General features: G+C 55.0%; 1 protein-coding gene across 1 annotated transcript in view; it reads left to right on the forward strand.

The window, feature by feature from the left end:
• The first annotated feature begins 1,046 nt into the window (after positions 1 to 1,046).
• The window catches only part of NFAM1 (NFAT activating protein with ITAM motif 1), a 36,618-nt gene continuing 22,121 nt past the window's right edge, over positions 1,047 to 15,543 (forward strand). The window contains exon 1 of the mRNA XM_040233170.1: positions 1,047 to 1,233. Coding sequence (XP_040089104.1) covers positions 1,128 to 1,233 — 106 coding nt within the window. The 5' untranslated portion in view covers positions 1,047 to 1,127. The remainder of the gene's footprint in view (positions 1,234 to 15,543) is intronic.

Below are 15,543 nucleotides of genomic sequence, written 5' to 3' on the forward strand. Positions count from 1 at the left end.
GGACTGAGGTTCACTCCTGATGGGGAAGCGATTCCTGGGCCTCCTGGTGGTGGAGGGGCAGCTCAAGTTTAGGGGAGCTGCAGCAGGTAAGACATCTGAGGTGGGTCAGAGGGGAGGTGTCTGCTGGGCCTCTCAGGGGGACCCCCACGGTGGCTGTTGCTGGGCTAAGGAGAAACAGCAGGCTTTTTGGTCTCTGCGAAAGGCTGGAAACTTGGGGCTCTTGCCCACCCCCACCCCCAAATGCCTGCCCCTCCCTCATCCCCCTAGCCCCTTTCACCCCCACATCCCAAACCATCCTCTTTGAGGAGTACCTTGATCCAAGGGGCTCCTGGGCTATTTCCGAGGGGCAGTTTGTGTGAATGGGGTTGGTCTGTTGTTTTGTTAGAGTTTCAGGCCTGAGCAGCTAGACCTGCCCTCCTTTGGGCTAGTTTATCCAGCAGAAAAGGGGCTGAGAAGGGGAGAAGCCACCGCCTCAGGGGTGAGGGCGGGGCGGGAACGGGAGGCCTAGCCCCTCTCTGTTCTGCATGTCCTTGTTGCTGTTGTTTAGTCTCTGAGTCGTGTCCAGCTCTTTGCGACCCCATGGACTGCAGCATGCCAGGCTTCCCTGTCCTTCACTGTCTCCCAGAGTCTGCTCAAACCCATGTCCATTGAGTCAGTGATATCATCCGACCACCTCATCCTCTGTCGCCCCCTTCTCCTCTTGCCCTCAGTGTCTCCCAGCATCAGGGTCTTTTCCAATGCCTTATCTCTTCACATCAGGTGGAGCTTCAGCATCAGTCCTTCCAATGAATATTCAGGGTTGATTTCCTTAAGGATGGACTGGTTGGATCTCCTCGCATTCCAAAGGAAGGTTAAGAGTCTTCTCCAGCACCACAGTTCAAAAGCATCAGTTCTTGGCGCTCCAAGTCACATCTGCACATCTTGGACGGCTGGGAGCCCCAGGCGGCACCCTGGCTTGAAACTGTTCCCACCAGGAAAGTCCAGGGTCATTGAGAGGACAAGGCGGCCAACTGAGACCCGGAGGAAGCAGAAGGCCGGCCGGGGAGGAGCCTGTTAAGGACGCCAAGGGCAACCGTGGCTACCAGCAGGCTGTCCCCGCCCGCGACCTAAAGAGGAAGGAGGCCCCGATGGAGAGCTGGCCTCCGCGGCGGAGGGCCCGGCCGGGCCCCCTCCCGGCCCCCGGGCTGCTGGGCTTGATCCTGCTCCCCTGGACCCTGCCGCTGGCAGGCGCAGGTACGCGGTCCTCCCCTCCTCCCGCGCTCTCTGCCTCGCGCACATCACAGCGGCTTTCATCCGCCGCGCGGCTAATTCCCCGGACCCGTCTCCGGGGATTTGCTGGTTGCGTTTGAACATTGCAGACTTCACAGGGGAAGCCTTCGGGGACCGGGAGATGTTTAGCTAATGCCTTGCCGAGGTGGCTTTTGAAGAGGCGGGGCCGCGCCCCCCTCTCGCTGCTGAAACAGCCTCCCTCCTGGCTCCTCCTGACCCCCTGGCCCCTCAGCGAGGTGGGTGGGCGTTGCTGCGGGCCGAGGAGGGGGGTCATCCGGTGGGGTGTGGGATCTCTGGGAGGGGCAGCTTACCCCCAAGGTATCTGACTGCGGAACCCACGCCTTGAACCTGCCCATTGGTGTTGGGAGGGGTGGGGCAGAGGGAGGGAGGCCACCGCTGGTCATAGGGCAAGGTGCCTGGGAAGCTGGGGAGATGGATCCAAGCCTGGCCCTAGGATGGGTGGCTTAGGGGCCAGTTCATCCAAGCCAGGGAACTCCCAGGAGTGTCCCCCACCAGGACTGCCCACCTTGGCTCTGGGGTCTCTGAGGCTGTCTCACCTGGACAGTGCCCACCCTTCTGTAGCCCCAGCATCCGCCCATCCCACTGGGCAGGCTGGATGCTTCCCTTTTCATTCACCTTGATTTTTATGAGTCTTCTAGGAGCTGCTCCCACCCTTCTGCTCCATCCTCTGCCTTTCATTCATACCATAAGCAATAACAGCTATATTTGTCCATGTATTTTTTAAAAATGTATTTATTTGGCTGCACTGGGTGTTAGTTGCGACATGCGAGATCTCTAGTTGCAACATGTGAATTCTTAGTTGTGGCATGTGGGATCTAGTTCCCTGACCAGGGAATTAACCTGGGCCCCCTGCATTGGGAGAGCAGAGTCTTAGCCACTGAACCACCAGGGAGGTTCGACATCTTTAGCCTCTCTGCGCACATAAGCGAGGCTTTACACTTGTACTCAGGCCCCTTCAAGGCACTCTTGGGGTGCTGTTCCCACTGGCACCATGTAAGCACTGAGAAATTGAGGCCCAGCACAGCCAGATAGCTGGCCCACAGCCTAGAGGGTGAGTAGAGGCCAGGTTCAGCTCTGAACTGACCCTTAGAAGTAGGCTCCAGGGATCCTCTTTCCTTTCTTTGTAAAGAACATCCTTCACAAAAAATCTACCCCTTTGGGAAGGCAAGACTCAACTGGGTGTACCCACCCCTACCGCAGGCCTGACAGCCCATCCTCTGTGAGGTCATCTCCTGTCATCTGTGCACCTCACACCCCCCACCCCGTTGCCAACCCCCACCCTCAATGCAAAGAAGGCTGAGAAAATGCAGCTTCTTGGTAACAACGTGTTGAAACCCATTCGTTTTAGTTTTCCCCCTAGTTCCCATCATTTCTCTTTGTGTGGTCCCTCTTCCCCAAAAGGGATCCCCGCACACCCCAGTAACTGAGTAGAGGAGACTTTTGGGGGTGCTGCTGTGAAAAGTGCTGTTTGTAACTGTCTTAACCACAAACAAACAACATATTCCCTGCCCCCGCCCCCCCGGATTGCAGCAAGCATTGTACGCAAGAGAAACTCTGCTCTTTCGCAAGAGGTGGAAGCACCTTGTGGTCTTCTCTCGAGCAGCAGACAGCACCCAGTCCTCCTGGTCCTTCCCCTGCAGGTCCTGGGTTCTGTCTCTAGGCTGTGCCATGCCCCTCCCCACCCTCTTGTCTCTGAGCTTTGAGAGTTTGATGGAGGGAATCCAGTTTCTCTCACATCCCCCAAACCGCCCCTGACCTCACCCACCTGCCTGGTGCAGCCAGCTCCATCAACCACCAGCACCAAGACCCAGCCTGCAGCCTCAGCAGTGTCCCTGGGGGACCTTGGGGAGCGTCGCCGTTGAAGCTTGGGCTCCATGAACTGTTTCCCTGGACCACCCGATGTAGGGTTGTGTGCAGGCCATGGAGTCTGGATCTGAGCTCTGCTTTGGACCTGGGCCCCTGGGAAAGTTCTTTTTTTTTTTTTTTCCGATATTTATATTTCTTTACTTGTTTATTTGGCTGCAAGGGGTCTTTGTTGTGTCACACGAGATCTTCAGCTGTGACATGAGAACTCTTAGTTATGGCATGCGGGATCTAGCTCCCTGACCAAGGATCGAACCCAGGCTCTCTGTATTGGGAGTGAGGAGTCTCAGCCCCTGGTTGTTGTTGTTTAATCACTAAGTCATGTCCTACGCTTTTTGTGACCCCCATGGACTGTAGCCCACCAGGTTCCTCTGTCCATGTGATTCTCCAGGCCAGAATACTGGAGTGGGTTGCCATTTCCTTCTCCAGGGGATCTTCCTGGACCAGGGATTGAACTCTTATCTCCTGCTGCTGCTGCTGCTAAGTTGCTTTAGTCGTGTCTGACTCTGTGCGTCCCCATAGACGGCAGGCCACCAGGCTCTGCCATCCCTGGGATTCTCCTGGGATATGGGTTGCCATTCAGCCCCAGAGAATCCCAGGGATGGCGCAGGGTTCCAACCCTGGGAGTGGGTTGCCATTTTCTTCTCCAATGCATAAAAGTGAGAAGTGAAAGTGAAGTTGCTCAGTCGTGTCCGACTCTGTGCGACCCCAGAGACGGCAGGCCACCAGGCTCCGCCATCCCTGGGATTCTCCAGGCAAGAACACTGGAGGGGGTTGCCATTTCCTTCTCCAGTGCATGAAAGTGAGAAGTGAAAGTGAAGTCGCTCAGTCGAGTCCGACTCTTCGAGACCCCGTAGACTGGAGCCTATCAGGCTCCTCTGTCCATGGGATTTTCCAGGCAAGAGTACTGGAGTGGGTTGCCATTGCCTTCTCCGTTGTCTCCTGCATTGGCGGCAAATTCTTTACTACTGAGCCACCTGGGAAGCCCTTTAGCCACTGGAGTACCAGGGAAGTCCCCTTGGGCAGGCCCTTAATGTTGCTCGATGGCCTCACCTGTCAAGCGGCTGCAATAGTAATAATGCCTGAATGTGCACGTAATGAGAGCTCAGAGTGTCAGGCACCTGCCTGCCTAGCAGAGCCAATCAAGATGCAAGATTCAGTTGGCTGGCTCTACATCTTGGGGAGCCCCCGGGCTCCTTGGGGTCACTCTGACCTTTCCAGGGGTCTAGCAACATCCTGGGATGGCATCTCAGGACCGTTCTTGCTCCCAACCTTCCTCCCATGCTCTCCTCTGATCTCTCTGCAAATTCTACTTTTCTCAAAGGGTCTAGCGGCTACCTCTGGTCTGAAGGGCACCTCTTAGAGGAGAATCATCTGAGTCTGAGGCTCAGCTTTCCTGAGAGCAGCTACACGCCTGCTCTAGCCCTGCTTCCACCAGGCTTTAAGTCACTTCCAAGGGCTTTGAAGCCAGACAGAGCTTGTTCAAATCCTGCCTTCTTCTATTGACTGCTGTGTGACCTCAGGCAAGTTCCTTAACCTTTCTGAGCCTTGGTGTCCTCAACAAACAGTCTCCAGTCTCTCCCTGGCTGTGTTTATTTCTCAACTATTCATTAAAGAGGACTAGTTCCAGGCACTGGGGGGAACTGGGGATGAATAAGCCGCAGCCCCTACTCCCAGCCTGGCGGAAACCATGAGACTCACCCGCAGAAATACGACCCCAGGGCCCGAGTCCTGATGAAGGCTCGCCTCCCCTCCCCCGTTAGCTCTGGACTCAGGTGTCACCGCTTCCTTTGTTGTCCAAAAGATGTTCGGGAGCCTGCTGCCTCCCTCCCCGCAGCTCCAGGCCTCTGTCAGGACTGGCTTCTGCTTTTGATCTTTGTCTAATCCCAATAAAGAGCTTCCGAGGCAGGCGGAGGTGGGGCAGAGGAGGTGCTGGAGGGGGCGGGTGGGTGGGTGGCAGGCACAGCAGGAATGAAGGCTGGGAGGCCAGAAGGCAGAGCCCGGGGGCGGGGATGGCGAGAGGTTCAGACTCGCTTCGGAGGAGGGTCTCTTAGTAGAGCTGCGGGATACGATTCCCACTGGGATGTGGGTCCGGGTGGGTCATAAATGCCTGTCAGGTAGGAGTGCAGGTGCCGTTCCGATGGGGCATCGTCAGTGCTTTCTCTTTTAAAATTGCGAAATAGAATACATACGCAGAGAAGTACCATAAATATTCTAAAGCCAAGTCTGGCGTGTCTACCATCCAGGTCAAGAAAGAAAACATTCTAGCGCCCCAAAGCCCCTGGACACCTCCCAAGACACCCCCTCTCCCCCACTCAGAGGACACCATCCTGAGTTTAGGGCAATTGCTTCCTGGCATTTTTTGGGTACTTTTATCCTTTGGTTTGTGTCCCTAAACGATATAGATTAGCCTGGCTTTGTTTTTGAACTTTGTATAGTCAAAATGATGTTATGGGTGTTCTTTGCGACCTACTTCTTTCACTCAACATCTTTTTCTTTTTCTTTTTTTTTTAATATCTTTAAAAAATTTATTTATTTATTCACTTTTGGCTGCACTGGCTCTTTGCTGCTGTGTGCAGGCTTTCTCTAGTTGTGGCAAGAGGCACAGGCCCGCTTTAGTTGTGGTCCACAGGCTTCTCTTGTTGCGGAAAACAGGCTCTAGAGTGCCAGGGCTCAATAGTTGTGGCACACGGACTGAGTTGCCTCTCAGTATGTGGGATCACCCCAGACCAGGGATTGAACCTGTGTCCTCTGCAATGGCAAGCAGATTCTTAACCACTGGACCACCAGGCAAGTCCAAACATGTTTTTTAAGCTACATCTGGTTGACAATGTGGCTGAAGTTTGTTTAGTTTGGTTGGTAAAGAGCAGGGGTCCCAAACCCTGGCTAGTGGTGGGGGTAAGTCCAACCCACTGCCTTTTTGTGCGGAGTTATGAAATGTATTTTTCTAATGGTCAGAAAAACATCAAGAGAAGAATACATATTTCACAGTGTGAATATGAAATTATACAATAAAGTATAATTTTATACTTAAGCCCTCTGTATCTGCCAGTTCTGCATCTGCGGATTTAACCAATACCAGATCGAAAATATTCAGGGGAAAAAAAATTTCCAGAAAGTTCCAAAAAGCAAAGCTGGAATTTGCAGTTCTCATGGCAACTATTTATATAGCTTTTACATTGTATCTACCACTATTCACTTAGTACTTACATTGTATTAGTCTTTTTTTTAATTTTGGCTGCACTGAGTCTTAGTTGTAGCATGTGGCATGGGCAACTCTTAATTGCATGCGTGAGATCTAGTCCCCTGACTGGGAATCAAACCCGGGCCCCCTGCATCGGGAGCACAGAGTCTTGGCCACTGGACCACCAGGGAAATTCCTGTATTAGGTACTCTAAGTGATCTACAGATGATTTAAAGTGCAGCTAACCTTTGGACAGCATGCATTTGAACTGCTCAGGTACATTTATATACAGGTGTTTTTCAGTAGTAAATACTACAGCTACACTGTTGGTTGACTCTGAGAATGTGGAAACTTGGGTACAGAGGGCCGCTTGTGAAGTTACACTTGGATTTTCAACTGTGCGCGGTTCAGCGCCTCTAACCACCGCGTTGTTCAAGGGTCAGCTGTATATGGGAATCTTATGCCATTTTATGAATCCTATGTCATTATATTATGAAATATAACTTTTGTGGTTGTCGTTTAGCCACTAAGTCCTGTCCTACTCTTTGTGACCTCATGGGCTATAGCCTGCCAGGCTCCTCTGTCCATGGGATTTCCCAGGCAATACTGGAGTGGGTTGCCATTTCCTACTCCACAGGATCCTTCCTACCCAGGGATCAAATTCGAGTCTCCTATATTACATGCAGGCAGCTTCTTTACCACTGAGCCCCAGGGGAGCTGCATAAAATATAACACAGACACAGAAAAGTATGATACATATTAAATAAATATAGTCCTATGTGTCTACCATCCAGGTCAAGAAAGAGAACATTCCAGAGCCCCAAAGCCCCTGTATAGGCTTCCCTGGTGGCTCAGTGGTAAAGAACCCACCTGCCAATGCAGGAGATTCGGGTTCAATCCCTGGTCAGGAATATCCCTTGGAGAAGGAAATGGCAACTCACTCCAGTATTCTTGGCTGAAAAATTCCATGGACAGAGGAGCCTGGTGGCCTACAGTCCACGGGGTTGCAAAAGAGTCAGATAGGACTGAGTGACTGAACAATAACAAGCCCCCTGCACCCCCATCACTCTCAAGATACCCTGTCTCTTGAGCATCTGTGGATTTTGGCGTCTGTAACGGGAACCAGTCCTCCATGGAGAGTGAGTGATGACTGTATCCCCATTCCCATGTCCATAAATAAAGTTTTATTGGAACACAGCCATGCCTATCCATTCATGGCTCATTTATGGCTGCTTTTGCCCCCACAACAGCAGAGTAGAGTAGCTGCGATAGAGACCATATGGCTCGCAAAACGGAAAATATTTACTCCCTGGCCCTTTACAGAACACGGTTGTCAACCCCTGCTGTGGGGCGTCCCACTGAATGAACATACTGCCATCCATTTAGTTATGATTGACGTTCCAGGTGTTCCCATCTCGGAACGCTCACGTGTGGTCTCCAGGCACACGTGTGTTCAGTGCCTCCAGCGGGTATGTTCCCATTAAGACTGCTTCTGTCTGCACTCTCCTCCTCCCTGTGTGAACTGCGAGCTTCACGAGGGCAGGATACATGTGGACTTACTTGGCTTCGAATCCTTGGCTCCCAGCATGGAGCCTGGTGCCCAGAGGATGCCCAGGAAATACTCACAGTAACAGGAAGAATTCGGCTCCCAGTCAGACAACCCCCTTCGGAACACTGAGCAGCGTGGAGATGTGATGCCACCAGGAGAGGAATGAGAAAACCTTCCTGACTTGTGACCGAGGGAGTGGGTGCCCGAGAACCCCGAGACAGGATCTGACCCCCTCCGGCTTCCCTGCCCGCTCTGAGCTCCAGCTTCCCTCCTATGCAGGCCTCTTGCCTGGGGCAATAGGAAGGCACATCTGGGACACCAATGACCCCAGGGCTGGCACCTGGGACCCCTCAGGGAAGGTCTATGGGCCTCGACCATGGGGACAGGCTGTCTGGAGGAGGTTGGGGGCCTGGCAGGTATCTGCTCTCACCCACCCCCCCAACCCCGTCCCAGGACTGCGTGGGCTGCGGCTGAGATACAGCAGAGCCAGGGCAGGGGCCCCTTGGAGGCTCTGGGCTGTCCCTGCTTGCTGCTGATGGGGAGGTTGTGGGGCAGTGGGCAGGAGGGAGGCACCAAATGGGTGCAGCCCAAGCCCAAAGGCAGGCATGCCCTCCCATCGGGCAGCCTGTCCTCAGACAGTCAGGGGAGGCACTCACTCCAGCATTGGTCATAGGGTCCAAGGATGCATGTCTGAAGGCAAGTTCATACTTGGCCACACACACCAGATTTAAAACATTGGTTGTTCAGTCGCTCAGTGTCCGACTCTTTACGAACCCGTGGACTGCAGCACGCCAGGCCTCCCTGTCCCTCACCTTCTCCCAGAGATTTAAAACAGGCACACCCTTTAAATCAGAGCCTCCCCTTCTCAGAGCTATCCTAAGGAGCTGGGGGCCTAGGAGACAGCCCCTGGTCCCTTGGAGCACAGCTCAGGCTCGCTGCCAGCAGCTGGTTCGCTGCAGAGCACCTCGCTCTGCCCTGCCCTGCCCTGCCCCTGGCCCTGGGCTGCCCTTTCCTCCCGCCCCGCCCACACCCCACTTCCCTCGCTGACGACTGCCTGCCCCTGAGCTTTTGCTCCTGCTGGCCCCTTGGCCTGGAAGCTGTCCTCGCATTTGCCCACCTGGTGACTCCAACCTGTTGTTCAAGGTCAAACTCTGGTGCTCTCTCCGCGGTGTCCCTTCGGGTCCACTCTTCCTGCCCTGACAGGCCCCGCCTTGCTCGCCACAGTGTTCACGCCCGGTTCCGAATGTGCAGGAGCTCAGAAGTGTGGGACAGGACTGAGCTCACCTGCGGCAGGTGAGGGCAGGGGCGACCCAGGAACCTCTGGGGGTGGGCTGTGTAAGGAAGAGGGCAGGGGAAGGCTGGAGAGGAGGGGTCCGCAGGGTCAGGGTCAAGGCTGGAAAGGAGCCACAGCTTAGTCTCAGGGTCTTGACTGACCTCCAGCGTGGGAAGCATCAGGGGTTGGAGGTTGGGAAGGGTGGGGTGGAGGGGCGGGGATGGGTGGGAGGTGAAGGGCGGGGATGGGATGGGATGGGAGGGGCGGCAGGGAAGGAGCAGGCTGGCATACTGGCGGATGTGGAAGGGGAGGGAGAGGAGGAAGGAGCGCACTGAGTGATTTTGTGCCTGGAGGGGGTAGGAGCTTTGGGGAGGTGGAGATTTAAAAGAAGTCGGGATAAAGGTGATCTGGCACAGGAGTCCCCGGGAAGGAGTTAGTGAGTTGTCAGCCAGAAGCATTTATATATTAAAAGGAGGCTGGAGCTGGTTGGGGGCGGGTACTGAACCCCACAGAACAAAACCACGGATGCGAGGGTTTCAGGCTGCTGAGGAAGGCTGTCTGGAGCTCACTAGTATTTCTCTCTGTCCTCTCTCTAACAGGAAGTGTGATCAGGTCACTTCCCAATTTCGAAGCCTGCAGAGGTTCCCCAGGTTTCTAGGTCAACATTCAACCCCCAATCTCCTCCTGGCCCCCACCGGAACCATTTCTTTCAACTCCACCAGGGCTCTGGAGCCCCCCAACTCCCTGCCCTGGCTCAAGGCTTGTAGAAGCTTCCTTGTGCTTAAACCCCCTCGCTTTGACTCTCCCCTTTAAACCTGGCCCCTGCTCTTCCTTCAAAGTCCAGCTCAGTAAAGAGGTGGGAAAGAAAGATCAAAACGCTCACAGCTGTGATACCAGTGGGGGAGGACTGCACACAAGCTCCACGGCCTCCTTAATCCCTCACTGTGGCTTCCAGAATGTGCACAGGGAACGTGTTGCACGCTTTCATAATGGAAGGGGGTGCCCTGAAGAGTTCTAATTTAAAAAACAAAGTGCCGCTCCCAGGGTTCCCTCTCCAGGAAGCCCTGCCTGCTGGCCGTCCACTGGGTTTCGGTCACCCCTGAGACTTCCCTTTATCTCACCCCTTTCAGTTTTGTCAGGCGGCCCCCTTCCCAGGGGCAGTGGGACCTCGAGAGGCCACAGACGCCTTGCTGAAGGGGGTGTCCGGGGGGGGGGTCTCTCCCCTCGCTCCATTTCTCTCCTTTCAGAGACAAGGGGCAGCACCTACTCCACCTTCACCCCGTCCTGACAGCCTTCTCTGAAGACAGAACAGGTTGTAAAGGGAGAAACAGTCCCACATCCCCCAGTCCACACTCTCAAACAAGCCCCCAAATTTGAGCAACTTGCCTCTCAAAACAAGCCAGAAGGGAAGTGACTGCTGTAAACATACCAATTAACACCAGTGAAGCTTAGACATTTCTGGACTAAACACTTGATGGTCTGCCCTTGGTTTGTGTCCCCACGTGGCCACTGTGCACCCAGGGGCCAGAGTCTGGAGTCCTGAGAACAGGATGAAGCAGACGTGGAAACGCCCTCCCCTACCCCCAGGCAAGCCACATCCGTGAGCGTCTTTGTCATTCGGAGGTGTTGAAAGATGTGACAGCCAGTCTGATGGCAGTGTTCCGGGGGCATGAGCGCTAAAAAGCTCCAGGATACACACGCTCTGTTCAAAGACTGCCTTCCAGCGCCGGCTCCGCGGTTCTCCCTAATCAGCCGCTCGGTCCAAGCACTGCGGTGTTTGATGCGCGTGCCCCGAAGGACTCGCCCGTTTTTCGGTGGCATCCTGGGATTCGTGCTCGGGCGAATGGCCAGAGCCCCGTGATAAAACCAGCAGTCCCACACCTGCAGCCCTTCAGAAGGGCCTTGAAAAAGAGGCCCGGCTCTGAGAGATGCCAGAACTAAATTGGAGGGCAGAACTCCTGCCTAAAATAAAGACCGTGGGAATGGCTTTCTTCTGTAGCCGGAGAATCAAAGTGTTTTCATTTAAAATCGACCTAAGTTGGAATGGATACCTTTGATCACCACCTCTGGGCTGCAGAGCCTTGGCTCGGTGCCCTAGAAAGGATGGCGTTCCGGGCAGAGGGGGAAGCTGGGGCCAGGGCCTGGCTCAGGGTTGGTGGGGGAGAGGCACAGAGAGTGGGCCAGGGCAGCTGGAACAGGGGCGGTGCTGGGGAGCGTGTCAGATCCTGGGGGTGAGGGGATGTCACTACTGCAGTGGGAGGGGGAGGCGGCTGGCTCTGGCTGGCCTTGCCACAGGACCAGCTATGCAGGGCTCATGGGGCCCGCTGGTTTCCATTTTCTTCTCCAGGGGGATCTTCCTGACCCAGAGATTGAACCTGGGCCTCCTGCAGTCACTCAGTCGTGTCCTACTCTTTGCGACCCCATGAGTCGCAGCACGCCAGGCCTCCCTGTTCATCACCAGCTCCCAGAGTTCACTCAGATTCACGTCCATCGAGTCCGTGATGCCATCCAGCCATCTCATCCTCTGTCGTCCCCTTCTCCTGCTCCCAATCCCTCCCAGCATCAGGGTCTTTTCCAATGAGTCAACTCTTCGCATGAGGTGGCCAGAGTACTGGAGCATCAGCTTTAGCATCAGTCCTTCCGATGAACGCCCAGGACTGTTTTTCTTTAGAATGGTCTGCCTGTTAGATGACCCAAATTTAGGGGAAGGGCCTCTGAATTTTTATCTCCCTTTAAAAGGGGGCAGTTCTTTCATGTGAAAAGTGTCTTCTGTTTTGCTTGCTTTGAGGTTTTAAAATGCTTGCTTAGAGTAGTGGTTAAGGGGTTAGGGTTTTGCTGGTGGCTCAGTGATGAAGAATCAGCCTGGAGGAGGGCATGGCAACCCACTCCCGTAGTCTTGCCTGGAGAATCCCATGGACAGAGGAGCCCGGGGGGCTACAGACCATGGGGTTGCAAAGAGTCGGACACGACTGAGCGACTGAGCACAGCCGGTGCAGGAGACATGGGTCTGATCCCTGGTCCGGGCAGATCCCACAAGCCAAGGAGCAGCTGAACCTGAGCACCACAACTATTGAACCTGTGCTCTGGAGCCCAGGAGCTGCAGCTACTGAGCCCATGTGCCACAGAAGCGCAGGTGCCCTAGAGCCCGTGCTCTGCAACAGGAGAAGCCACTGCCGTGGGCAGCCCGCAGGCTGCAACGAGGAGCAGCCCCTACTCACTGCAGCTAGGGGAAAGCCCGAGCAGCAGCGCAGACCCAGCACAGCCAAAAGTAAATAAATAGACTCATTAAGTTAAAAGAAGAGAGAGAGAGTTGGGGGTTAGGGACTTCCCTGGCGGTCCAGTGGCTAAGACTCTGAGCTTTCACTGCAGTGGGGGACAGGTTCCTTCCTTGGTTGGGGAACAAAGATCTCACATGTTGCAGTGCAACCAGTTAAAAAGAAAGACAAAAATAAAGAGAGTAGGGTTATTGGCTCAAAGAGACTCAGCTTAAAATCCCACCTCCACCACCAGGCTCTTCTGGTGGTGCAGACGGTAAAGAATCTGCCTGCCATGCAGGAGACCCGGGTTCGATCCCTGGGTTGGGAGGAAGATCCCCTGGAGAAGGAAATGGCTACCCACTCCAGTATTCTGCCTGGAGAATCCCATGGACAGAGGAGCCTGGAGGGCTATAGTCCTGGGGTTTGCAAAGAGTTGGACATGACTGAGTGACTAACCCTTTCCACCACTATTAAGCACTTTGCTGATTAGACAAACCTCTCCACTCTCTGAGCCTCAGTTGTTTCATCTGTGAAAGGGAACAGGCCTAGTGGAGGCTGGTTCTTAACACAGGCTTGACTGCGAAGCCTGAGGGTCTGTGCTGTATAAACAGAGTGTGTGCGCACAGGAGCAGCTCGGGGAGGGGCTGAGTGAGTCCTGTCCACCTAGAGGCTGGCTGCACAGTCTGTGGAGGAGAAGGGCACAGGAGGGTGTGCTGGGCAGCGGGAACAGTGTGGGCAAAGGCTTGAGAGCCTGGCAAGCTTGGCATATGTTGGGGAGAGAACAAGTGAGAGCCGAGGACAGATGAGTTGGGCTGCACAGGGCCTGGAGGAATGGGCTGGATCCTCCAGGCTAGGGAACTTAAAAAAAAAAAAAATTTCCTTAACAGTGGCCCCAAGTTAAGGGATACATGGTTATAGTGTGACCCTGTCTGAACCCAGTTGTACCAATGTAACAAGCCAGAAGGTCATAAACAGAGACCTTACTACAAATGAGGTGCTCTCTGTTCTATTTCTTTTTTTTAATTGTGTGTCTTGACCCTGTAAATTGATTTCAGACTTATTCCTGGGCCTCCTCTGGTTGGTTGGGGAGGGGGGGCGGCGTTCAGGCAGGGTCAGGCAGGGCAGGAGCAGGATGGCAGGTAGCTCCCTCAGGGGCAGTGCCAGGCTGGCCGGGCAGGGGAGGAGAGAAGGCTGGATGCTGGAGCTGTCAGAGGAGGATGTTGTGCTGGGAGCGGGAGGTCTGATGGGGTGGGCACCCCTCTCACCCCCGGTCAAGTTCCTTGATTGCAGATCCGCGCCCCCCAACACCCCCAGAGGACTCAGCTTGGAGTCCCTGGGCCAGAGGTGGGAGTGAGGCGCCGACTGCCAACCAGCTCTCAAACCCACAGTTCAAGCGCCCACAGATTTAAAAGAAGAACCAGAAAAGGAAGGAATCAGGCACCAGCGGGTGGTAGATAAAGTCTTTCCCAACCAGGGCGGCAGACACGCAGGCAGGATGGGGGAAGAGCAGCAGGACGCTCCTGGCGGGGAGGGCTCTTGGGCACACACTGTTCAGCCCACGGGACAGCCTCTAAGGCCAAGCCCAGGATCCACGCCCCAGGGTGTCGCCTACCCGCCATGTCCAGCCCAGCACAGGGCCTGAGGGGTCAGAGAGGCTTGGGGCAGGAGGCGCAGGGCCCCTTAGGGGATCCCATCATGCCCGGAGACTACCCCGTGCTGCGGTGCCTGTCACTTACATGGGCAGAAGAGTCAGGCTGGCATTTGCCCTTCCAGGTTCCCAGCGAGGACTTAGGACTGGTCTGTCTTCCCTGCCTGCTATCACTGGGGAGAGGCAGCTCGGCTCTGTGGCAGGCAGGCTGTGTTCTTGGACCCATTTTATCGCATGACAACCCTGTGAGGTTGGCCTTGTTCTTCTCCCCTTGTTTCAGGGAAGACACTGAGGTTCAGAGAGGTAAAGGCACTTGCCTAAGTTTGCACAGCTTTTTAAAAAAATATTTATTTATTTGGCTGCGCTGGGTCTTAGTTGTGGCGCACGAGATCTTTGATCTTTGTTGTGGTGTGTGGAATTTTAGTTGTGATGTGCAGGTTCTAGTTCCCTGACCAGAGATCGAACTCAGTCCCCTTGCAAGGGGAGCATGGAATCTTAGCCACCCAACCAGCAGAGGAAGCCCCAAGCTTGCACTGCTTCTAATGGCAGAGCCAGGATCTGAACCGAGGCTGGCTGCCTCCAGAAACTGGTCTTCTCCCAAACACCTCCTGCCCCCTCATTTCTGGCCAGGCCCCTGGCTTTCTAGCAGTCCTTGGAGCTGCCAATAAGCGAGGGAGGAGGAGGTGGTGGTTGTTGTTGAGTCGCCAAGTCCTGTCCGACACTTTGTGACCCCAGGGACTGTAGCCCAGGCTCCTCTCTCCATGGGATTTCCCAAGAATACTGAAGTGGGTTGCTATTGCCTTCTCCGGGGGATCTTCCTGACCCAGGGATCGAACCCACATCTCCTGCATGGACAGGTGCGTTCTTTACCACTGAGCCACCGGGGAAATCCGATGGTGGAGGTACCATCCCTGAAAACACCATCTCCCGCAAAGCAGGAGTGGGCGGGCTTCGTGGGGGTAGCTCGTGCTCCCCAGTGCAAGCTTCTGTCCATGCAGTTGTGTGGGGGTGGGGAGAGGAGGACTCGGGGATTTGTCATAAGCAGCCAAGCTCTCCAGCAGAGCTGGACTGGGGTGGTGGCCCTGGGGATCAGGGCCCTCCCAGACACCCCACTGCCACTGTTTCCAGTCCCTCCCTGTCTGACCCTGCTCCCAGGCGGCTCCCACTCACCATGGACCTCACCCAGCAGGGGTGCCCCTCCTCCGGCCCCCACCATCCACACTGACACAGGCTCACAATTCTCCCTCCAGAAAAACTCCCCCTGGACCGGACCTGCCAATTCTCCCTGCACCTCCTGCTCCCACCTTTCAGGTCTACTCTGGAAAGAGCAGTTGCCTCCAGCCCCTCTTCCCTTCTGCCACCAAGCTGTCCCCCCTGCAGAAAACAACGCCAGACTCCTTAAAGCGCTTCCCTCCTGGTGCCTGTCCCAGCCTAGGCTGCACTGGGGATGCACAGAATAATCCAAAATCTACGCTGGGA

Source organism: Oryx dammah, unplaced genomic scaffold, assembly GCF_014754425.2.
Source record: "Oryx dammah isolate SB20612 unplaced genomic scaffold, SCBI_Odam_1.1 HiC_scaffold_29, whole genome shotgun sequence".
In the NCBI taxonomy this organism is placed as follows: domain Eukaryota; kingdom Metazoa; phylum Chordata; class Mammalia; order Artiodactyla; family Bovidae; genus Oryx; species Oryx dammah.